At 36.2% G+C, this 26,121-nt stretch overlaps 1 protein-coding gene across 1 annotated transcript in view; it reads left to right on the plus strand.

The window, feature by feature from the left end:
* Positions 1-364: 364 nt before the first annotated feature.
* themis (thymocyte selection associated) overlaps positions 365-26,121 on the plus strand; it is a 124,479-nt gene continuing 98,722 nt past the window's right edge. The window contains exon 1 of the mRNA XM_008118971.3: positions 365-800. Coding sequence (XP_008117178.2) covers positions 710-800 — 91 coding nt within the window. The 5' untranslated portion in view covers positions 365-709. The remainder of the gene's footprint in view (positions 801-26,121) is intronic.

Here is a 26,121-nt window from a genome sequence, read left to right on the forward strand (position 1 = left end):
CTTTGTGTGATGTCTTTTTTGGAAAGTGGATGAGAGATTATTCAGAATCATCTTCAGATTTTATTTGAGATGCTATTGTTCTACTATCTTCCTCGTGTTAATGGGAAGTCTCAAAGCTCTAATCTCTGCATTTTATGACCAATCAGAACAGGTTGCTGACAGTACTTTCCCTTAAATCTGGCTTCCATTCCTTCCATAAATTTTTTCCCGTCCAGAACAGGGTGAAGACCCATGCCACTTTCATTGTTTTGTTCAAAGACAGGTTGTGGTCTATTTTAAAAGAATAGGGAATTTGTTTTGTTTATGTTGCAGAAGTTCAGTGTGAAGTGATCAGAGATTTAAGACAAGATGGTTTTGACTGCGTAGTAAAGCTGCACTGAATTGCACCTTAGATAAAAGGCACAATCCCTTGCCACTCCTTCAGCTAGTACTGACATAAACCCATGGAGACTATATTTCATGTAGTCTAAATTGCCACAAACGCTAGGTAGCACGTACCCAGGTGCAAAGTGCACTTTTCTTAGCTTCCTATTCTTACTTTACATCAACCCAAAGTTAGATCAGAGGAAGTGGTCTCCACAGTGAACAAACTACAAGAGCAAAAAGCCTGGTCTGGATTTCACATGCTTGACTTTGTCAGTAAAGTGCAAGAAGATAGCTCAGGTGTCCTTGTTTTAAACAACAGCTTTTCCCTACTGCGCCACAGACCATGATCTCAAGCTTGAAGAATTTCATCCATTCCTTAGATCCAAGATCTCTCCCTAGGATTCTACAAATTCAGTGTGGCTTTTACGATGAAGGTGAGTTTGAGTTTAAAATCATAGGAGTGGCTCAGTTTTGCTTTTTCATGAAGTCTGAGAACTAGAAGCTTTACCCTCTGAGAACAGCATCTGGTCATTATTTGCCAGGCTTCATAGCAAAAAAAAAAATCATAATAAGAATATAACAATAATACATCCCATACTTTTTTGGACCCTTACGTGATTGGAGTGACATGCGTAACCAGAAGTTAGGACAGATGAAATGGTTTTTGCACTTTTAACATTAAATCCACAGGTCCTAGAAATGTACATTTTTCACTGATAGGGCAAGGGTGAAAATAAATAAATGTTAAGCAAGTAGACTAAGGGCAGTGTACATAAGACAAGAAAATCTGTGGAAAGTGCTAGCAATGGATTATTGAAACTGTGCATGGTTTAGATTTTGCTGAAACTATACTCAGAAAATGAATGCTAATTGTGTGATGCTTAGGTGTATTTTCTGCAGTGTGTCCCGCCTTCATATCAAAAATACTAAAACTATATCACTTGCCTTTTTAGGCAAGATATGTAGACATCTAAGACTTTTAGTGGACTCCAGGTTGATGAAGACTGATATAAGAGGAGCAGCATTTCTACTTTGTGCTACTTTCTCTCCCTAATTTCATCTTCTTGCTTTAAATAAGAAAGCTGTTTCAACAGAAGGAATTGGGAACGCATTGGAAATCTGATGCTACAACATTTTCCTCAGATTACTGTAGTATTCATATTTTTATTATTGTATATTTTTCAGTGTTGCACTGACTTAATTGCTGCTGTTCTGCACTTCTGATGGCTAATAGCTACATTTCCACCTTCAATTATGGAGTAGGCCTACCTTATCTGCATTAAGAGTGTAGTGCAATACATTGAAAGCAAGCAGTGGGGGGTTCTACATTATTTTCTGAGCAAAATAAACATAGGATAGAATGTTTCCCAAAATTTGATTTTCCATGTGTCCTTGGACTTCAGCTCCTAGAAGCTCCAGCTAACTTGAACAACAGCTAGGAACCATTGTAGGACCAATGTTTGAGAACCACTATAACAGTTCTTTTCATATGGTTACATTCTAGCAAAGGCTCTCTTTTGCCAACTATAGTATTTTACTGTACTCAAAATACCACAAAACTGCATTATGGTGAAATATAGGCTTTTGAGAAAATAACATAATATTACAACTGCTCAAATTTTTGTAGGAAGCCCGCAACTGTCCAAATTGCCCTAAATATTCATTATAAAATATGGTATGGTTGTGTAATACACTCAGCACCAGAATTGTGGTGAATCTTCATCCATTCAGATATTTCTGAGCTACCATGCCTTATTATTGACCAGGGGAGTTTGGGCTTATGAACAGTATCTAAAAGACCATATGCTCCCTTGTCCAGAAACAGCAAATCTAGGAGCAGAGTAGGCTTTCTGAACCTTTGGTCTTCCATACACTGCATTAAGGTTCAGCGGCTGAGCCACATTTAGCCTAATTTTACAATACAGCTTAAGCCATATGTTTATATGCTTAATATAGCATTGCAGGAACAAGAAAAAAATTGAACCAAATATGTTCCTGGTAGGTCTTTAGAGTTATAAGTGGAGATTCAACTTTTTTTTTTTTGTACAGCAATAACCTTTGTAGGTACAATAAAAAATATTTTGGAGTCTACGGATTTAGAAGACAGTAACTGAGGAGTGCATGTTTTGTCTTCTCAATATAGTTGAATAAGGTTTCCAAAATCCTAGGGGTTGCACAACTGCAAACAGGACCCAAATAATATGTGATGTGAGAGCTCTTTCCAGACTAAGAGAAGTTATTGAGACTGCATGCCCCATTAAAGCCCAGCCTAATATGGAACTGGAAAAAGCCCAAAGGAACATATGTACTTTCTCTTTTTTTGCGATTATTTTCCATTTTTAATTTCCAATACATCTGTTTTATTCATGATGATCCTTTTTTCTCTTTGAACATAAAATGTGAAAATAAAATGTTATTAAAAATAACAACTTTAAAAAAACAACCTTGCAAACAAAACAAAGCTGGGAAAGTGACCTTTGCAGAAAGGGGATCCCCGCCTCAAATCATGAGGAGAGGCGGGTAAGAAATAATAATAATAATAATAATAATAATAATAATAATAATAATAATAATAATAATAATAATAGCCCCCATATCCCTTAGCCATCATATCCACCTATAGCCCCAAGAGGCATATTCAAATCTGTGGGACAAACCTGTAGTCCAGTGTCATAGTATGAGCGTTAATAAATTTCTGTCAAAATAAAGATAAGCTATTGGAGATGCTTGTTTAATGAAAGCGGCTTCTTGAAGCAATATCATAGTAATCTATATTGGTCAAAAAAGCACTAATGACTGAACAAAGTATGCAACAATTTGAGGGTAAAGATTATTAAAATTAATTGAAATGCTGCTAGAAGTTGATCTGATATGATCTGATATACTGAAAAATATTTTAGGAAATAAGGATTTTTAATAAGCTAAGAATGTTCACATCCACTGATTTAATAAATGATACAGGTTTGACATTCCCATACTTATATTGCAAAAATTATGACTTTTAAAAGGTCCAGTACCATTATTTTATGGGCAACTGAATTTAATTTTCTTCTGGCTCAATTTAACTAGTGGCAGGGATGTTAAAAAGTCATCTTTCCCTTGAGAAATTTAGAGTAGCCTGAAACCATTTATTCAAATTCATAAAACATGTCTGGTAAATACAATGAAATGTTGACAAAATGAAGTTTATTCCTAAACACAGAAAAGAGTGAGGGAATCTGATCCATAATTTAGCATGTTGATTTTCATCTATTTCAAGGGGCAACCAAAATGATTAAGGAACTGGTGAAACAATTCAACAAGGAAAAGTTACAATGATTGGGGCTATGCATGGTATGCAGGAATTTTCTCCTCTGTGAATTCATCAGCAACTGGTAGATTCGGAACAGTTAACCTGTATAATGAACTTTCACAAGATATACTAGTGGCTGCCAACCTGTACAGCTTTAAAGAGGTGTGGGGCAAATTAATGGAGGATACAGCTATGAATAGCTATTACTCAAGATAGCTGTATGTCGCTTGTATTGGAGGCATTTGTGTGGCAGTTGCTGGGCAGCACAAGAGTAAAGCCAGGCCATTATTCTGTTGGTGGGCTCCCTTTGGGTGACTGGTTGACCACAGATTGAATAGAGTACTGGAGTGGATATATTTTTGCTCTGATCAAACGTGGCCCTGGTTAATGTCTTCTACAACAAAGATGTTTAGACTTCTCAAGGAAAAGCAGACACTTCTTTATATGCTTACATGGACATACACTGGCTTCTTGGTATCGACTAGAATTTGGCTCCAGTTCCTTCCCCCCCCCCCCCCCCCGCCCAGTGTGGATACCAAAATCTGTTGATCTTGAAGTCTCACTATATACATTGTCATAGTAAAATGATATCCCTTATATAAAAAGGTAAACAACAAGGTTTGCTGTTGTGAATTTTTTTCCAAATATTTTCAAACCATGGTTGATTGAACCCATGAATGTAGAACTCATAGATATGGAGGTTAAACTTTATAGACAAGTTTGGATACATGTGATTTAGAGTGCAATCTGCAATGTCAGGATCAGATGCTGAGATGTAGCCTTATGCAGAGATATACAAGTGAATTGCACCTGATGCATTCTTGTGGACACATCCTTTCCAAATTTTCTTATTGGTATGGTCTTTGTCTCAGTTTGCCAGACCAGTTTGGCATATATCTTTATTGTTTCATTTATGACTATTGTATCTCAAGGAACACAAGGTAAATGCATATGGCTTCTCTCTTTCCCCAAGAACTCCTTGGGAATTGAAAGAGAATGCCTGGTAACCCAATGACCTCCATAGCTGGATGCAGAATTAAACCTTGATTGCCACAGTCCTTGTTCAACAACCTAAACACTAAACAACCCTGACTTCTTAATTACACATGAACATTTACTTCTTTACTAAAGGAGCTAAAAGAGAACCAGCATGTTTTATTGGTCAGAATGTTGGACTGGAATTTGAGGAATCCAGCTTCTAGTTGCTACTGAGCCAGAAAGAAATCATTTCAAAGGTCCACTGAGGTATTTCTTTTCTTTTCTTTTCTTTTCTTTTCTTTTCTTTTCTTTTCTTTTCTTTTCTTTTCTTTTCTTTTCTTTCTTTCTTTCTTTCTTTCTTTCTCCTTTTAGCATAATGAAAAAACATAAAAACAAAACAAGGCACCAAAAATAGAATGAGACAGCTTTAGTATAAATAGTAAACCAGCATAGCTCCATAGTTGCTCAATTTATCATGCAACAGACACCAACGGTCTTGAACTTCCATGCTGCTTTGTCAAAGACAAAAGGTTCTTTTAGGATAAGAGGAATCACCACATTTGTGAGAAAGGTTTAAAGCTTTATTGCCAGCTTGCACAGAAAAGGATATATGGCAAGGATACAGACAAAAACAGTTGGACAGTCTCACCTTCTCTGTTCAGCTGCTCCATTCAGCATAGCCTCAAGGACATTTATTTATATAAGCAAGGCTCCTTGTTCTGGGAGTGATTTTACATTTCTATCCTAATTAGTTCACCTTTGTGTCTAGATCTTATGATAAATCATCCTTCACACTTGTCCTTATAGTTCCTGTTCCCAACTCCTATCAACTGTCCTTTGACATCTCCCTAGGTGCGAATATTTATACTAACTGAAATCTAACAAGAAAAGAATTCCTTCCTAATTTCTCAAGCTTGTACTCTCCCAGTAACTGAAACGCTTGTCAGACTGTAACTTCTCAGGAATGGGTAGGGATGAAGCACCCCACTTAACTTCTCATTACAATAGTCTTCTAACTCCTTTGCAATATATTCTGCCCCTTGGTGTGTATCATCACACTCTGTAACCATCATTCATCCCCTAAGAAACTGTTGTGTGCCTTGAAGTCATTTACAACATATGGTGGCCCTAAGGCAAACTTATCATGGGATTTTTTGGACAGATTTGTTTGGGTGGGGGGGGGGTATTGCTTTTTCTTTCCTCTGAGGCTGAGAGAGTGTGGCATACCCAAGGTGATTCAGCAGAAATTTAAATCTTGCCTTCCAGAATCATAGTCCAATGCTCAAAGCCCCGCTAAATAAGCATTGAATTTTGATATATAGGAAGTGACTTGTGTTTAACAGTATTACTATAGCAATTAGATTTAGGATGACAGAATGCCAAGATAACTGCCTGTCCCTGTTACATTCATGTATTTGCTGCAAGCACAAGACCACCACTGCCTCTCTTCCAAAACTGGTTGTTCACATAAAGACACAGTGGCTGCATCTTCTTCATGAGATGAATTCTGGATTGCCAATTACTTCGACCATGCAGTTATTGGCAGACTGACTGCCAGAGCTTTATACAAACCCATCCAGATAGCAGGACTAGCATCCAGATCAATTCCATTTAATTTCTATGTATAAAAAGGGGAAAGGGTTACATTAACAAAAAGAAACCCACAACAAATCACAGAGCTTATCCTAAATACATCATTGAGAGATCTTAGACCTAATAGCATATGGGATTTGTTTGGTTCACATCCCAATGGGTGGCCACCTTCCAGCAGGTACCACCATCCCTTCTGGTAATAATAATAATAATAATAATAATAATAATAATAATAATAATAATAATAATAATAATTTATTTATACCCCGCCACCATCTCCCCAAGGGGACTCGGGAGGTTTACATGGGGCAGAGCCCGAACAACATAATTAAACAAAAGCAACATACATACAATTCACAGTATAACAAGTTAAAAACAAAATACAATATAAAACAGGGATATTATAATAGTTAATAATATCAGTCAACCACCAAGTACAGTTCTGTCATCTACATAGGTGGAGGAACTGAAACATCTATGCAAGAGTACAATGATGAGATAAAATGCATAGATAATAAAACTAAAGACCTAAGAAAATACTGGATAATACCGGATAGTACAATGAGACTGGCTCCCTAAAAGGACGCAAAGGTTCAGGGTGTGCTGGGGTGACTGAACAACCTCTGCTGAATTCTAGGAGTTGTGCCCTGTGTTAGGATTGTTACTGAACCTCTGCTGGAATCATACATTGATCTTGTTTTCTGCAAAATCTTATTTATACGTATGGTGTTTTAAGAATCTCTTCTAACAAAGCAACTTCTAGCTTGTTTGAGCACTTTGATCACATACATTTTTAAAGGATTTGCTCTGTCAAACAAACAAAAGCTTAATCTGAAGGCATAGACCCTTCTGGTCTATCAGAAAGCAAATCAGGCAATAGGGATTCAGTTGAGGTAGGTTACACTCTCCCTGAAATCTCAACTTCCTAGTTTGGACATATTCTTGGACTGATCTCTGTACCAAGAGACATGGGTTTCAATGGGGGACAGTAGTGCATTTGCACAGTTATAATTAGTATGGCAGCTAAACCTATTTGTTGAGAAACCAGACCTTGCCACAGTCACACATACACTGATCACACATTGGTTGGATTACTGTAAAGCATTCTACACAGAGCTACGTTTGGAAACTATTTGGAAACTTTTACAGGTCCAAAAACACTGTGGCTAGACTTACAATCATATAACTCTTTTCTTGAAACAATGGTCCATTTCTCAGCACAATTCAAAGTGCTGGTTTTGACATATAAAGCCATATATGAATTGGGGCCAGACTATTTGGAAGCCCATGTCTCTCTATATGAGCCTCCTCGAATCTTACTTTCTCCCCAACATAGGTAGTAAAAACATGAGAGAGGGGCTTCTGAGTAGCTTTTCCTAGGCTGAGGAACCCCCTCCCTATTAGGTGTGCTGTTTATAATATGTCATATGCATTTCTTGTGTTTAAAATGTTTTTATAATTAATGTCTTAATATTGATGTTTTAGTTGGGTTAACTGCCTAATATGTTTCATTTTTTTCTGAATTTGTTTAATCTCTTCTGTTTTAACTTATATTATATGCTTCTTCAAGAAAAATGGGATCTAAATCAAAACAAACCCAGTGAGTAGAATATTTAGAAATAAGCACACATTGAAACAAAGTGCAGCAAATTGCAGGTACTTTTTGAGTGAGGTGGCAGCCTGAGTTTAGCGCAATTCTAAGTTTCAAGGTCAAGTATAAAGAATATATATTTAGGAAAAGGTGCATAGGTTGGTATAAAATCAGCAGAGCTTGGAAAAATGGCTTTTTAGGCTACAACTCCAAGAATATTCCTGCCTGCTTGATCCAAATTATCAAATCAGTATGATAATAATAATAATGAGGACACACGGATTAATGAAGGATTAATCTCTCTCCCACACACAACCATCCATATATATATATAATCAGTTAATGCTGGCTATGGGAACTAAAGAAACAAAAAATATATATATTTTAAGGTGTGAAGTTGTTCTTTCCTGTAAAACACTGTAGCTTACATCAAAGCTCTGTCACTGTGTGCAAAGTTCAAACCTGCCAGATAAATGAGACACAGCAGAAGGTGTCATAAACCCATCAGGGAAGAAATAAATCAGGAACAGCAGAAGTCATTTTAAAAGGATTCACCTAGGCTAGAAATGGCTTAAAGCTCCTGACATTTAAAGTTTTAATTTTGCATGCGGAAAGATAAATCTGTGTCTGTTGCTTTTTTTAATGCCTGGCTGAGTATTTGCAAAACCTGTGCGTCCTGAATCAAAGTGGTTAGCTAACATATAAGCTCAAAGATTAACATCCCTCACAGAGGAAGTTCCTTCAGGGTGTTTTCGTATTCAGCTTTGATATATTCATAGCCAAGAATATGATTACCTTAGGAAATAAATATACCAGAACCAAGGAACTCAACTTGTTGCAATCTGCTCTGGTCAGTGAGATGCTCACACGTGTGATAGCAAAACATATCATGGAATAAACATCACTAAATACAGTGATGGGGCTTTACTTCTGAGTAATCATGCTGTAAGTCAATCAATTGACATCTATTGACTAACCTGCAGTATGTACTAGCTCAAGTCACTTAGATATCCCCAGGAACAGATTGGGGAACAGCACGTCATATAAGGATTAGCATGACTGGAGAAAGGATAAGGGTCATGATATAGGCTTGGTGGCCTTACAAAGGGAATATTCTACAATTACAGATCATGAAGGCTCTGAGACATTTTATATAGCTGACACGATTTCTGGGAATTTTTTATTGCTTTATGGTTTCACATAGGAGCCCCTGATGGCGCAATGGGTTAAATTCTTGTGCCGGCAGGACTCCTAACCAAAAGGTTGGTGGTTCAAATCCAGGGAGCGGGGTGAGCTCCTGCCTGTCAGCTCCAGCTTCCCATGCAGGGATATGAGAGAAGCCTCCCACAGGATGGTAAAACATCCAGGCATCCCCTGGGCAACGTCCTTGCAGTTGGCCAATTCTCTTACACCAGAAGTGACAGTTTCTCAAGTCACTCCTGACATTAAAAAAATGGGGTCAAAGGGTGCCAGAGAAGGAGGCAGTCTATTGATGCAAGCCAAGTGTAAAGTAGAAGGATTCTATAGGGAGATAGAGTCATAGAGAGGGTTTAAGGGTTCGTTAAGGCATTTAATTGATTAAGCAAGAAGTTAGGTAATAGGAAGAACAGGGAAGTATTAGGCCTGGATAGGGAGGGGACATTCAGCAGTCCTTTATAACTAATTGAAGAATTTTATTAATTAAACTTGACTAAAATTAATTGTACCATCAATATATTCCACTGAATGTCATTAGTATTTGACTGAATCAACTTATCAGAGGACTTAAAATAAAATTAATAAATTCACAAAAGGGAAATAAGAACTTAATTTAAACAAAGTAAAATAAAATTGAAAAGAAAAAAATGTTTCAATAATATAAAATATAATAAGAATAATAGTCTTTTAAAAAATTACAATATTACTTTTATTATCTAAAGGGACAGGCAAATTAGAAACTTGGTGGAAGTTCTAAAAAGCATAAAGAAGTATACAGGACAAAGACCCAAAAATAAAGGGCTATAAATTCAACAAGAAACAGAAATTAAGACGAGAAGTAAGTAGACACAAAATGTCAACCTTTAAACTAAAGGCAGAAAAGGATAAAGATATGTTAAGAAGGGGATCTTTAGGCTCCTCAGATGTAACCATGAAGGACCTTCTGTTGGAAATTCAGAAAATAGCGATAAAACAAGATACCTTTCAAAAGGAGTTACAAGAGATGACAGGAAAACAAGATTCTCACTACAAAGATTTCCAAAATTTTCAAGAGCAATTCATGGAAATGAAAAAATGAAATTAAGGAGGAAATTGGTCAAATAAAACAAGATGTAACCCAAGTCCAAAGAGATAGAACAACTTAAAAAAGACAAAATAAATCTTGAAGCAAGACAGATCAAGCTACAAGGGAGGATGGACAATTTTGAACAACAAAAAGAAAAATTGACAAAAATGGAAAGGAATCAAGAGAGATGGCTACAAAATGACTTAGAATACCATTTAAGACTGAGAAATCTGCAGGAAGAAACGAAAGAAGATATAAGACAAATAACAATTCAATTGATAGCCAAGACCCTTGAATGTTCAATCAAGGAACTTGATCAAGAGATTGATAGAGTCTTTAGAATCACAACTGAATATGCAAAGAAAAATAAAGTATCGAGAGATACGATAATTTAATTTGCAAGAAAAAATACAAGAGATGAAGTCCTGCATAAGAGTACCAAAACCCCAATATACTATAAAGGAACAAAAGTCATTGTCCTCAAAGAGTTCACTCAAACAGCGCTAAAAAGCCATAGAAAGTATTACTTCCTAACAGAAGAGCTTAAGAAAAGACAAATTAGATTCCATTGGGAAAAACAGAAGGGATCATAGTGTCTTATAATGACCAAAGATTCTGGCTAACTACAGTTGATAAGGATAATGCATTCTATGAGATGTTGAAAAAAGAATCTAACCCAGACCAACCTGCCACGACACCGAAGAAGGGTAAGAAGAAGAAAAGACCTAGACCTCCCTCTTTAGAAGAGGAAACCTCAAAACCAGACAGAGGATGGAAGACACCTATCTACCCAGAAGAAGAGGAACTAGAAACAGATAATGAACACAACACCGATGGCGACTGAGAGACAAATAAGGTGCTTTTCTTAGAATGTTAATGGATTAAATTCTCCTAGTAAAAAAAAGAGTATTCAACAAAATTAAGTGTGGTAAATATGATGTTATTGCGATACAGGAGACACACATTGCCCAGAAAAATGTTGCTCACTTCACACACACACAAAAATTGGCAAGGAATACTATTCCTCCTATGAAGGTAAGAAGAGAGGGGTGGTATTATATATTGAGGAAGATATTCCCTCCAAATTCCAATTTAAAGATCAAGAAGGCAGGCAAATTGGAGTCACAATTACAATTGGGGACCAGAAAATCTTAATCTGTAATATATATGCTCCCAATGGGCCAAAAACAAAATTCATAGCTAATTTGAAGGAAAATTTGTCGAAAACTGAATTTGATGATCTTATATTAGTAGGAGATTTTAATGGAGTATTAAACAACCTTTGGGATAAAAGTAAGAAAACAAAAAGAAGGAGTTAGTACACTTCCCCCAAAATTTTTGAAGCTTAAACAGGACTTTCAATTGTAAGATGCTTGGAGATGTAGAAATCAAACGGACAAGGACTTTACATTTTATTCGCATAGACACCAAATGTGGTCCAGAATCGACATGGCATGGAATACGAAAAAATTAGTAACCAAAATCCAGGAGTTTAATATAAGACTAAGAGAGCTTTCGGATCATTGTCCATTGGAAATAGTTTTTAACCATAAGAGTTACTATAGGAAGTGGAGGCTCAATGAAAATTTAATTTAAAAAGAGGATGATATAAAGAAATACAAACTACTCCTGAAGGAGTATATAAAGTTTATATATAAAGGATATGGATCCATTAATAGTATGGGATGCTTCTAAGGCAGTTATTCATGGACATCTGATACAGCACAGTGCGAAAATTAAAAGACAGAGAAACAAGGAAATAAAGAAAATAGAGAACGAGTTAGAGAGTAAAGAAAAATCTCTTAAGGTCAAACCAGGGAATAAAGAGTTAATACAAGAGATAAAGATTTTGAACCACAGGAAACACCATCTTGAACTAGAATTGCTAGCCAAACAATTGAAATTCTTAAAGCAACAAAACTTTGAAAACGCAAACAAACTTGGCAAGTGGCTGGCAAGACAGGTAAACAAAAAGAAACAATCGAAGCAAATAATTAAGATCAAAATAGGGGATAAAGAATTAAATACAGATAGGGAAATATTAGAAGAGTTCCAAAGGTTTTATAAACAACTCTATACCCAAGAACAGATATCAAAAGAAGATATTTCCTGCTATTTAGGAAAATTCAAATTACAAAAGATTACAGAAGCACAGAGGGAAGCATTAAACAAAGAAATAACTGAGAAGGAAATAGAGAGGGCCATCAATAGATTGGACCCTAATAAAGCCCCTTACCCAGATGGGTATACAGTGGGGTATTACAAAAACATGAAGGAGGAACTAATACCATTGCTAAAAAAAAGTAATGAATAGGGCGCTCACAAATAAAAAGTCCCAGAAAGCTGGAAAAATGCAGAGATTGTGATGATCTATAAAGAAGGGTATGAGAAAACAGATTTACATAACTCCCGGCCAATCTCATTATTAAATTCCGACTATAAAATATTTGCGAATATTATGGCTGCACGTTTGAAGAATTTCCTACAAGATTGGATAGGAGAGGAGCAGACAGGCTTTCTCCCAAACAGAAATTTGAAGGACAATATCAGAACGGTTTTAGATTTAATTGAATATTATGAGACGAATAATAAAAAAGAATTAACACTATTAGCAATTGACACGGAGAAAGCCTTCGATAATCTTAATTGGGATTTTTTCAAACTATTGACTGAGGAATTAGACATGGGCTTTCATTTTAACAATGCAATTAGTGCAATTTATGAAAAACAGACAGCAAAGATTTTTATCAATGGACAAATTTCGGAGGAAATTATGATAAACAAGGGCACCCGCCAAGGTTGCCCTCTATCTCCCCTTATATTCATAATGGCTTTAGAGATTTTGATGAAAAGGATTAAGGAGGACACTAAGATCAAAGGAACAAAGATAGAGAAGCAAGAGTATAAAATAATAGCGTTTGTGGATGACGTAATTGGGATTATAGAAGATCCAGGTAAAAACATATACAATTGGATACAGAAAACAGAAAAATTTGGGAAATTGGCAGGCTTCAAACTCAACAAAAAGAAAACAATGTTGTTAACCAAAAATTTTGGGAAAAATAAACAAGAAGAATTACAAAATAGAACAGTAATACAGGAATACAAATAGTTACCAAAATTAAATATCTTGGAATATGAGTTACGTCCAAAAATTCACAGCTCCTAACTAACAATTATGAGAAACTTTGGAATGAAATAAAAAGAGACTTGGAGAAATGGAGACACCTAAATCTCTCTTTATTAGGAAGAATTTCCTTAGTAAAAATGAAAATACTGCCTAAATTTTTATATCTCTTTCAAAATTTGCCGATAATACGGAATGATAAAAAATTTAAAGAATGGACTAAGGAGTTGCTGAAATTTGTTTGGAAAGGGAAAAAGCCAAGAATAAATTATTTAATTTTGACGGATAAAAAAATAGAGGAGGATTTGGATTCCCAGACCTAAAAATCTACTACGAGGCCTGTGCATTAACCTGGGTAAAGGACTGGATGACTCTAAAAAAAGAAAAAATATTAACTTTAGAAGGCCACGACCTTAGGATAGGGTGGCATGCCTATACTTGGTACGACAGAACGAAAAAAGAGAAAAACATTAGAAATCATTTTGTAAGGTCTTCACTATTAAGAGTATGGGACAAATATAAAAGAAACTTTTACACTAAAACCCCGCGATGGGTGTCGGCAATGGAAGCTAATCAGATAAGATTATTAGGTTGGACTTCATGGCCATCTTATAAGGATATTCTAATCAAAAATACAACGACGTTGAAAACTCATCAAGAATTAAAGCAGACTTTTAAAAATATCTCTTGGCTCCATAACTTACTAATCAGAGATCATTATAAACAGGATAATAAGCTAGGATTTAACCTTAGTGAAGAGTTTTGGGACAAAATACTCCAAATAGATAAGAAATTGATTACAAAAATCTATAACAAATTGCTGGACTGGGCTACGGAGAAGGAAACTATAAAAGCTTGCATGATTAAATGGGCAGAAAACATACAAAGACCTATAAATCTAAATGAATGGGAACTAATATGGAATAAAAAGCTAAAATATACGTATTCGACTGACCTTAAGGAAAAATTGGCTGAAGATGTTTCACCGATGGTACATGACCCTTACAAAACTATCTATGATATACAAGAATGTTCCAAAGAATTGTTGGAAATGTCATGACCAAGATGGAAGCTTTTTCCATATGTGGTGGACATGTAGCAAGGCCACAAGTTACTGGATTAAGATTCATGAAGAAATTCAAAATATTTTTCAAAGGAAATTCCCTAAAAAAACAGAATACTATTTATTAGGTTTAACAGATAAGGACTTTATAATGTCGCAAATTGAGGACATTTTATTCACTTATATGACGTCAGCAGCCAGGATCATCTATGCAAAGTATTGGAAACTAGAAGAAATGCCAGACCCAGATCAATGGGGAATTAAATTGATGGACATCAAGGACATGGACAAATTGACTTTTTTGATTAAAAAGAATTTGGGTAACCCTATAAAACAAACAACCTGGGATCAGGTAGAAAAGTATTTTAGAAGAAGACGAAACAAATAATTACTGGGAGAGGTACAGTAATATAACAATATTCTGCAGAATTAGAAAAGAACCAAACCGTAAAGGACTGAAAGGAAGTCAAGACCAATTTTTTAAATTTAATTTAATTTTTATTATTATTATTTTTTAAAAATCTTTTCCTTTTGGTCACCATTATCCTTTTTTCCACAATTTTTTATTGTTTTTCTTTTCATATATTTTTTCTCCCTTCTTTTTTTATAGTTCTCTCTCCTCCCTTCTTCACTATCTCTCCTTTTTTCCCTTCAATTTCTATTCAATAATTGTTCTCACTTTTTCGATGTATTCTATTTCTATATATGTTAATAAAAATTTAAAAAATGGGGTCACATTTAAAGATCTGACCCCACGACTGAGGATAATGGGTGATTGAGCTGTGAACGATACTCTACTATTTTGTATTTGATGGACAGCTCTTCCCACAAATTAGCCCTTGAGAGCACAGAGGCAAGTGAAAATTGTAGCTGTTGTACAGCATCCACACAGCTATACTGTTGTAGTGATGAAAACTTGTTTGAAACTGTATCCCCTTTCTAGGACTTATGAGCACAAATGAATGGTTTCCTAGATGATGAAAGAAACCAGAGCCAATAAGGTGAAAAGGCCCCTTTAGTGTAGTTTTTAAACTCAGGAAACCCCTGTGGCAACTTCACAGTCTGCCTCCATTCTGCTCCAGCAGTCGCCTCTCTGGACAGCCACCCTTACCTCAATGTTCTCATTGCCATTGCTGCAGGGCTGCTTCAGAGCATTCCCAGACTTTGGCTAATGTGAGGCAAAACAGCGTAAAATGGACTTGTCCCATGTTGGGGAGCAAGAAGGGCCCATGTATCATTCATCCAGGTTGATTCTTGCCTACCCCAGGTTATATGGCCCATGGCGATATGTTCTTCTTACACCTTTAGAAGTGATACAATTATACACCTAAGAAGAAAAATGGGTTATTGTTAATTTTTAACCTCAATTGTTCAAATCAAAGAAAAAAAGAAAACCCTTTTTACTACAGCCTAAAACACAAATAGGTGTATTTATTCTATAGTGAGTTCATGAATCAAAAGAAGTAACTGAATACTAAAATTAAAATATATTAAAATATAAAATCAATTTTATATGTACACAACTTTAACTTATTTTAATGTACATCATTCAATATGGTTGGGACTATAAATAATATTTCATGGTTTTATAATTAAAATTGTATCACATTATTGTGTGTTGCTTCGAGATTTTTGAATAGAGAATACATATATTTTAAATCGATAGCATACACTCCTACATTTTGCAGATGAAAGCCAGGACACATGAAGCCATGAAATACCAGAGTTTGTTCAAGAAGTCAAAAGTTTTTAATGAGGAAGAACAGAGATGTTAAAGGTGTTTTTTTTTTTCATGAGGAAGAACAGAGATGTGAGCAAAGACAGTTTGCAGCAGTTTGCTTTTGACTCAGCCAATTGGGAAGAACAAGATTTTGCCTCTTTCTTCCTCTCTGCTGAGTGAACAGAGACCAAACTGCTTTCGCATTTTGAATTCAGCATACAACAATTTGAGCAAGGTGAGGACAAAGGTGGAAAGTTTGAAGAGGAAAAAGAAAAGATTGAGATTGTCCCTGCCCAACCTAGACTGTTGGCAGTTGCAGGAAAGCCATTAAAGTAATCTGGGAATGCTTTAGCTTTTTAAAAAGTGGCTCCCTATTGAAATTTAGGACTTAAACAGGGGGACCCTAATTGCCAATCCTTGCATTATAACTGTAAATTGAGTGGCAATTGTATATTTTGCAAATCTATACAGCTGAACTAGAGTTATTTAAGCAGATGCCGTACACACACTTTCTTGTTGTGTGCCTTTAAGGTGTTTCCAATCTATGCCAACTTTAATGCAAATCTATTGTTGGGTTTATTTGGCCAGACTTGTCAAAAGGAGGTTAGCAACTGCTTTCCTCCAAGGCTGAGAGTGTGTGACTAATCCAAGGTCACCCAGTGGGTTTTTGTGGCCAAGCAAAGATCTGAGCCCTTTTCTCCAGAGTTGTAGCCAATGTTCAGACTGTAGTGGCTCTTACCAGAAAGGAAATAACCCACTGGAACTTGCTTCTAGGTAAATATCTATTAAAATGGTATCATTTTAAAATATGTAAAACCTATTAACCATAGCTTTTAAACACATACTTGTGTAAGGAACATAGTTTATTTCAAACTGAACAGAGATGTCACCATTAGACTTCATTTAACATCTAAGTTTGAAATTACCATTTGAAAATTACTGACCTCAATCACTCACCATAATGCATTGGTGGGATATATATATATATATATATATATATATATATATATATATATATATATATATAAAAATTTACAGTTACTTGAAAACCTAATGAGTTGGAAATCGTATAAAAGGAAATCAGAGAAAAATTACTCTCATCCCTGGCTGTGTGTGTGCATGAGCACATGCATGTGCACACCCTATTTAACATTTCGGAAAAATCAGAGGCAAAAGCTATTGAACCAATTGTTTGGTTGCTTTGATGTGATCACAGCAGCAGCTAATATGGATTTGTAAAATCAGGGAAGAGCTTATAAAGGGATATAAATGGAGTTCTTTCTGAACAGAGCCGCAGACTCAAAAAGGTGGTTTCAAAGACATCTAGTTCTTTAATTCCCACCTCCAGGGACAGTGTTTGATCCTCGTAAATAGGCTGCATTATTTGAGTTTCCTCTACGATGGATGTGCAACATCGTTTTTCACTTGAAAGAAAGAATCAGTTCTTCTTCATAATTACCTTTATGTCTTTGATGGATTTTATGCTTCCTTTGTACAGAAAAACACAGGAAATTTGCATGATGACAATAAGCAAGGTGATACACTTGTTTTTTCCCCATGTGTATACTTGGCATTATATGGGAAGGCAGAACGCACAGTATAATCTATGCCAGTAAGTTGCTTGTAATGTCAGCTGTCATCAATGAAAGCTAGGGAGAAACTGGGTCGTGTTCTTGGAGATGATTCACTTTGTCAGGAAACTGACTTGATTAAAGGGTGGTTGGATTCCTATCTATTCATACTACTTTGTTTCTTACCTGAAATTTGCATATTTACCCCAAACTTAGTATTCCAAATAAGTTTAAGTTGGGCCAATATCTTTTTTTTGTATTCCTTCCAACTCAGTGAATTTACGATACATTGGTATCCTAAGCTAAAGATGCCAGATAGGAAACTGGAGAAGACATTTAATGATGGTAGAGAAGAGGGTATTTCAGTAGGCATTGATTTTCATGAAACCCAGTAACAAGTAACACCTATTGGATTTCCCACATTTGCGCAATCATTAAGAGTAGAAGAGCTGCCTTCAGTTTTCACTCTGGCATTTCTAAGCCAAAATAATGCACTCCTCCCAAGATCCTATCAGCAAATACCAGTTTGTAACAAAATGTAATTGTTAAAATGCCCAAATCTACTGAGAAAGACCATCCAGTGAGAAGTGGAAACAAAAAGTATTTCATCCTGCCCAAGCTAACAAAGAGCACCTCATTTTCCAAGTTGTAATGGATTGACTATTTATAATGACAAATTCTGGGAGAAGAGGAAACGAACAGCAGTTGCTGCTATCAGATTAAAGGAAGACGTAACACCTTGTTGTCTTATCTCTTCCTCTGTTGCACCCATGTAGAATAGTTGGAGATACAATAAGATCCACATATCTGGGGTACAGTAATACTGGTATGTTCCTTGCCAGACTGTAGTTATATGAAGCTGTGGATATGACTGATTGCCATTAAATTACCTCACTTCCGGTCCTACTTACAATTAAATTGGAGGAGCTAGAGAAGTGGTTCTCAACGTGTGGGTCCCCAGGTGTTTTGGCCTAAAACTCCCAGAAATCCCAGCCAGTTTACCAGCTGTTAGGATTTCTGAGAGTTGAAGGCCAACATATCTGGGGATCCACAGATTGAGAACCACTGAGCTAGAGCTCCTAAATATGTAGGAATTTACTGTGTCCTCCAATTCGATTCTATGGTAACTTCTGGGGGTAACATACCATAGAATAATCTAAAGCAGTGATTCCCAAAGTGGGCACTACCGCCTCCTGGTGGGCGCTGCAGCGATTCAGGGGGGTGGTGATGGAAGCTATTAGGACACAGGGGCAGGGCCAGGGGAGGGGAGTGGGTTCTTCCCAAGAGCCCAAGACAGGGCTGAAAATCTATACCTCTCCTGAGGCGCTTGTTGGGACACAGAGGACGGAGCTAGAGCCCGAGACAGGGCTGAGCCTCTATACCTCTCCTGAGAGACCTTTTAGGACTAAAGTTTGCTCCCTCCTCCCTATGACTTCCCTTCACATATTTATACATGGCTATCATCATGTCATAGAATCATAGAATCATAGAATAATAGAGTTGGAAGAGACCTCATGGGCCATCCAGTCCAACCCCCTGCTAAGAAGCAGGAAATTGCATTCAAAGCACCCCCGACAGATGACCATCCAGCCTCAGCTTAAAAGCCTCCAAAGAAGGAGCCTCCACCACAGCCCGGGGGAGAGAGTTCCACTATTGAACAGCTCTCACAGTGAGGAAGTTCTTCCTGATGTTCAGGTGGAATCTCCTTTCCTGTAGTTTGAAGCCATTGTTCCGCGTTCTAGTCTGCAGGGCAGCAGAAAACAAGCTTGCTCCCTCCTCCCTATGACTTCCCCTCACATATTTGTACATGGCTATCATGTCTCCTCTCAGCCTTCTCTTCTGCAGGCTAAACATGCCCAGCTCTTTAAGCCGCTCCTCATAGGGCTTGTTCTCCAGACCCTTAATCATTTCAGTTGCCCTCCTCTGGACGCTTTCCAGCTAGTCAACATCTCCCTTCAACTGCGGTGTCAGATCCCTGGCTGCTGGGCACCAATAAACTTACACAGAGGCCAGTCTCTATCTAATATCTTTATTAAAGAAATATATAAAAGCAATAAAAACAAGTGAAGAATATAGTTCAGAAACAGACCTTTCAAAAGAGGTCAAATATAGTCCAAAAATGTATTGTCCAATAAATGATATTAGAGTTCAAAGTTTTAATCCACTTGACCGAAACACACACTCTTGCCAAGCAATAGTGTGGGGAAATGTCAGAGTCTTAGAAGTCCAATGAAGCTTGACAGCAAGGCTGGAAATAAACTTGATTCTTGGCTAGGTCCGTGACTGGAAACAAGGCTAAACATGAAGCGTGGAGCAGGGTCCGTGGTTAAACTGCAAGGCTAGGCAAGGCTCGAAAACTTGATCCGGGAAGCAAGGAACTGGGGTTACGAAGTCCACACACGATCTCTCTCCTGAAGCTGATCAATTGACTCAGCAAAGAATCTCTCGCACCAAACACCTATATTGGGTCTCGTTTTCCCGCCAACAAGTCTCTTTCCCTAGAGAACAAGAAGCGAAACCCAACTCTGTCCAGATGCAAGACTCCTTAGAATTTCCCAAGGGAAGCAGACCTAATCAGTTTGTTGTTTGGCAGCAATCCTCAAACTCCTCCGTTGGGCCTCTCTAACTCCCCTGTCTCTAGAATAAGATTCCTTCCTGGGAAACGGAGGGGAGTTCTGCCCAAGGCCTGTTTTACTGAATTCTTGAGGGCAAACATCAACATCCGGCAGGTGAAGAGACTCCAGCTCTTGTTGAACCGGCGAAAACCCCATGTTTTCGTCTTCATCTGTCACAATAGTACTAGGAACAGGACTACAAGGCCCATGAGGCATCACATGCGGTGCCCAGAATTGGACACAGTATTCCAGGTGGAATAGAGGGGTAGCATGACTTCTCTGGATCTAGACACAATACCCCTATATATGCAGGCCAAAATCCCATTGGTTTTTTTAGCTGCTGCATCGCATTGTTGGCTCATGTTTAACTTGTTGTTCACGAGGACTCCAACATCTTTTTCATCCTGTATCTTTGAATGTCATTTTTTCTGCCTGAGTGGGGTATCTTGCATTTGTCCATGTTGAACTTCATTTTGTTAGTTTCGCCCCATCTCTCTAATTTGTTAAGATTGCTCTGGATTCTGCTTCTGTCTTCTGGAGTATAAGCTATTCCTCCCAGTTTGGTGTCATCTGCAAACTTGATAATCATGTGTTCTAGCCCTTCATCTAAGTCATTAATAAAGATGTTGAACAGAACGGTCCCAGGACGGAACTCTGTGGCACTCCACTCATAACTTCTTTCCAGAAGAAGATGCATTGGTGAGCACCCTTTGGGTTCGTTCACTTAGCCGATTATAGATCCACCTAACTGTAGTTTTGCCTAGCCCACATTTGAATAATTTGTTTGCCAGAAGGTCATGGGGGGCCTTGTTGAAGGCCTTACTGAAATCCTGGTACGCTACATCCACGGCGTTCCCTGTATCAACCCATCTTGTAACTCTATATAAAAAAAAAGAGATCAGATTAGTCTGGCATGACTTTTTTTTTTGATAAATTCATGTTAATTATTAGTGATGACCAAATTCTTTTCTAAGTGTTTGTGGACCACTTTCTTTTTTTTCTTTTTTATATATATTTTTTAAATATCAAATCATTTTTATTAAAGAATATTTTAAAAAAGATTTACATCTTCTAGATTTGCTAAGGGAAGGTATGGGGAGGGAGGGGTTTGGGTTAGTCGGGGAGGGTTAATAGGGTGTGAATGAGTGATTCTGAGAATACTGAGGATTTGGGTACATATTATTGGGTTGGTGAGATTTATCTAAATAGATTGAAAGATAGATTTGTAAGAGGGTAGGTTTTGGGGAAGTCAGAGGGAAAGTTCGTGTAGGAGTCTGGATACAGACATCCGGAAAGGTAGCCTAATGGGGGAGGGGGGCGGGGGTAGACTTCCAATCTTCTTTCTTCCATACTGTGTCTTGTCTTATCATTTCAGTTCTTCCATTATGTATTCTTCACATTCGGACCAGTCTGTTTCTTTCATCGCCTTACCGGTGCTTCTCTTTAGTAAATAGGTTAGTTTATCCATATTGTTTATGTCCATTAATTTCTCTAACCACATTGCTTTTGTAGGGCAATTAGGATTTTTCCAATTTTTGGCTATCACTATTCTTGCTGCTGTTACAGCATATACATAAATTTTAGATTTATTTTCTTTTTCCCCTGGAGAGTATATTCCATCCTTGTTTTCCATATCATAAAGTCCTAATAGGTAATATTCTGGTTTGCAATCAAGATCAATTTTTAGAATTTTTTTACATTCCATGTGTATCTCTTTCCAATAATTTCTATTTTTTTTTACAATTCCACCAAACGTGAAAGTATGACCCTATCCTTTCTTTACATCGCCAACATTTCTTATCTCTATTTTTGTACATTAATCCAAGTTTTTTTGGTGTTAGATACCACCTATGAATTGTTTTTAACCAATTTTCTTTTAATTCTATAGCATAACAATATTTCATCTTTCTGTTCCAGATATTTTCCCATTCGTCCATGGTTATACTTCTGCCTACATTTCTGGACCATTTTAACATTGAGTCCTTTACTATTTCAGATTCTGTCTTCCATTCAAGTATCTTATTATATAAGATCGTTATTACTTTTTTATTTCTTTTTAGAAGACCGTCCCAAAAATTATTAGTCATATTAAATCCAATCTCTTTGTCTGTTTTATAGCTTTCTTTTATTTGGTGGTATTGGAACCAGGATACGTTTTTATAATTTTTTTGGATCTCTTCTAATTCTTTAATCGATGGATTTTCTGAAGTTCTATTTATTTTTCTTATAATTTCTTTATACGTCGGCCAATTTTCCCATCCGAGTAATCTCCGTTGGTTTGCCTCTAATGGAGAGAGCCATAATGGAATTTTATTATAAAAATATCTTTTATATTTTAACCATGTTTTAATCAAAGATGATCTCACAAAATGGTTCCCAAAATTTTTATCTACTTTCATTTTGTCATAATATGGATAGCCATGCCATCCCCAACGTAAATTAAACCCTTCTATGGTTAAGATTTTTTTTCCCAATTTAACCCAGTCTATTACCCAATCTAATGTGCAAGCCTCATGGTAGGTTTGTAAGTCCGGGAGGCCAAAGCCTCCTTTTGTTTGGGGGGTAATCATTATATTAAATTTAATTCGTGTTTTTTTATTTTTCCATACAAATTTTGTTAATTCTGTATTCCACTGTTTAAATAATTTAGTACCTCTTATGATAGGGATGTTTCGAAATAGGTATAATAATTTCGGTAGGACATTCATTTTGATGGCTGCAATTCTGCCCATAAGAGATATATTTAAGTTTGTCTAATTATTTAAGTCTTTTTTAATCTCTTTCCATTTTTCTCCGTAGTTCAGATCTAGTAGTTGGTTATTTTTACTAGTTATCCATATCCCTAAATATTTTTTAAAAAATTGTTATTTGGAATCCCGATATCTCCTTTAATTCCCTCTGACTTTTTATTGACATATTTTTCGTTAAAATTACTGTTTTGTTTTTATTTATTTTGAAACCTGCCAATTTTCCGAATTCTTCTATTTTATTTATCCAATCTTTTATTTTAGTTTTTGGGTTTTCAATTATACAAATTACATCATCGGCAAATGCCCGAATCTTTATTTCTTGCTTATCCAGCTTGATGCCCCTTAAATTTTCGTCTGTTTTTATAGATCTAATTAGCATTTCTAATGTAAAAATAAAGATTAATGGTGATAGTGGGCACCCCTGTCTCGTTCCTTTTGTTATTTCAAATTCTTCAGTTAATTGGTTATTGATTCTAATTCTAGCATTTTGTTGACTGTAAATTGCGTTAATTCCATTTTGAAATTGTGTTCCAATGTCTAGTTCTTTTAGTAGTAATTTGAAAAATTCCCAACTAACATTGTCGAAGGCTTTTTTGGCGTCCAGTCCCAAAAAGCCTACCTCTTTTTGATGATTAATATCAAAGTATTCAATGGAATCTATTATTATCCGGACATTGTCTTTAGTACTTCGACTTGGGAGAAATCCAGTCTGATCCTCTGATATCCATTCTGTTAAAAATTTAGTAAATCTATTTGCCAAAATTTTAGTGAAAATTTTATAATCAGTGTTCAAGAGTGATATCGGACGGTAATTTCTAACATTATTTGGATCTAGTCCTTCTTTATGGATTAGAACAATTTCCGCTTTTTTCCACGAATCTGGGATTATTTCTTTGTTTAGGGCCTCATTCATTATTATTTTTAAATATTTAATAGTTTCTTCTTGATCTATTTTATAGAAACAAGCCGTAAAGCCATCAGGCCCTGGGGATGTGTTTACATCTAATGATTTTATAGCTGCTTTTATTTCTTCCTCTGTTATTTCTTTATTTAATATTAGTCTTTGATCCTCTGTTATTTTTTGTAATTTTTGATTACTTAGATATTCCCCCATTTGCTCTGGATCAATTTGGTCCTTTTTGTAGAGGTCTCTATAGAATCTCTCGAATTTCTCTTTTATTCCTTCGTCTGTGTATACCTCTTTCCCTTTTGTCTCTATTTTTGTGATTTGCTGTTTATTTTTTTTCTTTCTTATTGTTCTTGTGAGCCACTTTCCCGGCTTATTCACATTTTCAAATGTATTTTGTCTAATCCATTTTAGTTGATTGGCTAGCTTCTCTAATTCTAATTTTTTTTTCTGTTTGTGTAATATTTCTAAATTTTTCAAAATTTTCACATCTCCCGGTCTTTTTTTAAATTGGTTTTCTGTAATATTAATTTCCTTTTGTAAATCAAATAGTTTCTGATTTTTTAATTTATTTTTCAGAGCCTTTTGCTGTATTAGAAAACCTCTTGCTACTGCTTTGTAAGTGTCCCAGATTATTTGTGGACTGGTTTCCTGATTATCATTCCATTCGAAATATTCTTTAGTCATTAATTTAATCTTTTTTATATCAGTTTCTTTTTTAATCAGATTGCTATCAAGTTTCCAATTTGTGAATTTCTTTTTTTTATTAATATTCATAATTAATGGGCTATGGTCTGATAAGTCCCTTGCTAGTATTTTTATTTCATCTATTTTGGTTACTAAACTTTTGGATACCCAGAACATGTCTAATCTAGACCATGATTTATGTCAATTAGAATAAAATGTAAAATCTTTTTGATTTGGGTTTCTTAATCTCCAAATATCTTGTAAATCATACTTTCTTAATGATCTTTTCCATAATCTTGCTTGGTATCGACGTGAGGCTGAACGAACGGTAATTGTTTGTTTCTTTTTTCCCTTCTTGAAGATAGGGACCACATTTGACCTCCTCCAATCTTCTCCCATTCTCCAAGAACTTTCAAAGATGAAACTGCAATGGCTGAGGTCACTGAAAAATATAATATTGAAGAACCCATATTTATTAAAAAATGCACTAGGAATGCTCAGTTGACTAAAACTTCATGTACATCCTTGCCAGCCTATATATTGGTACAGAGTGAGAGAACAACCTATTTTCCATGTGTGTCTCTACTTTATTTTTTATCATATCCTAAAATATATGTGTGCCTGTTATTTTCAGGCAAAAGGTTTAACAGTTTAGAGGCCAATGTTTAGTTATGACAAAGATATCAAGACATTTGACCCAGATACAGAAAGATAAGCAAGGTCAAAATGTTAGTTAAGGAAGCAGAATGTTATAAAGGGCTTACTACAGATCAACTTGGCATGTGGCAATAAATTTGAGAAACAAAAATTAGCTTGCAGAGAAAAAAAAAAGAAACTACCCCCTCCCCCCAGACTGGTTTGTTCTGGAGAATGTTTTAAGAACCAGAGAGCCAGTAAATTCACTGGAAAATAAGCTAGAGACTTGAAATCAAGATTCCTCCAAAGAACAGATTGCAAATAATGTTGCTACTTATTGCACATGATTTCCAAAATTTTCTTTTTCTCTCCAGTCTCTGGGAGCTGCCTTCCTTGCTCTCACCTATGACTGTCCCCACTGTCAGCTACCATTGTGCAATCCTACAGCTGCAATTAAAAATGCCACACACAATGCAAACACAATGTGACGACAAACAATCAACATAATAATGCATGCACTAGGATCAAGTCTTTGTTTTTTTATGGTCAATTTCGCTAATACTTTCCACCTCTGTTTTAACTGAGAAACAAAGCATTATAAAATGAAAAGTAACCAATTTAGATACAGCAGATGGTAAGGAGAGGTGGGAGGATACTATAGTATCATGGAACATACAGTTCCAAAATATTTGCACTGGAAGGCAAAACGATAAAGCCTAGGACCACAATTCCTCTCTTGAATGGAATGTGAGCATCATTAAATCTTTCTATGTAGCTGCTAGGCATATAAGTACAAAAAAAGCCAAAGAACCGGATATGGAATTTCAAATTAAAAACAGATTGTTCTTTGAGGTTGAAGAGTGCATATAAGCCACATCACAAGAAATGATAAGAACATTGTTGCAGTTAATGGTGAGGGAAGGGTTGCCTGCTGCCATCACCACCTCTCTCCATCAGCAGAG

This window comes from Anolis carolinensis, chromosome 1 (assembly GCF_035594765.1).
Source record: "Anolis carolinensis isolate JA03-04 chromosome 1, rAnoCar3.1.pri, whole genome shotgun sequence".
Classification (NCBI taxonomy): domain Eukaryota; kingdom Metazoa; phylum Chordata; class Lepidosauria; order Squamata; family Dactyloidae; genus Anolis; species Anolis carolinensis.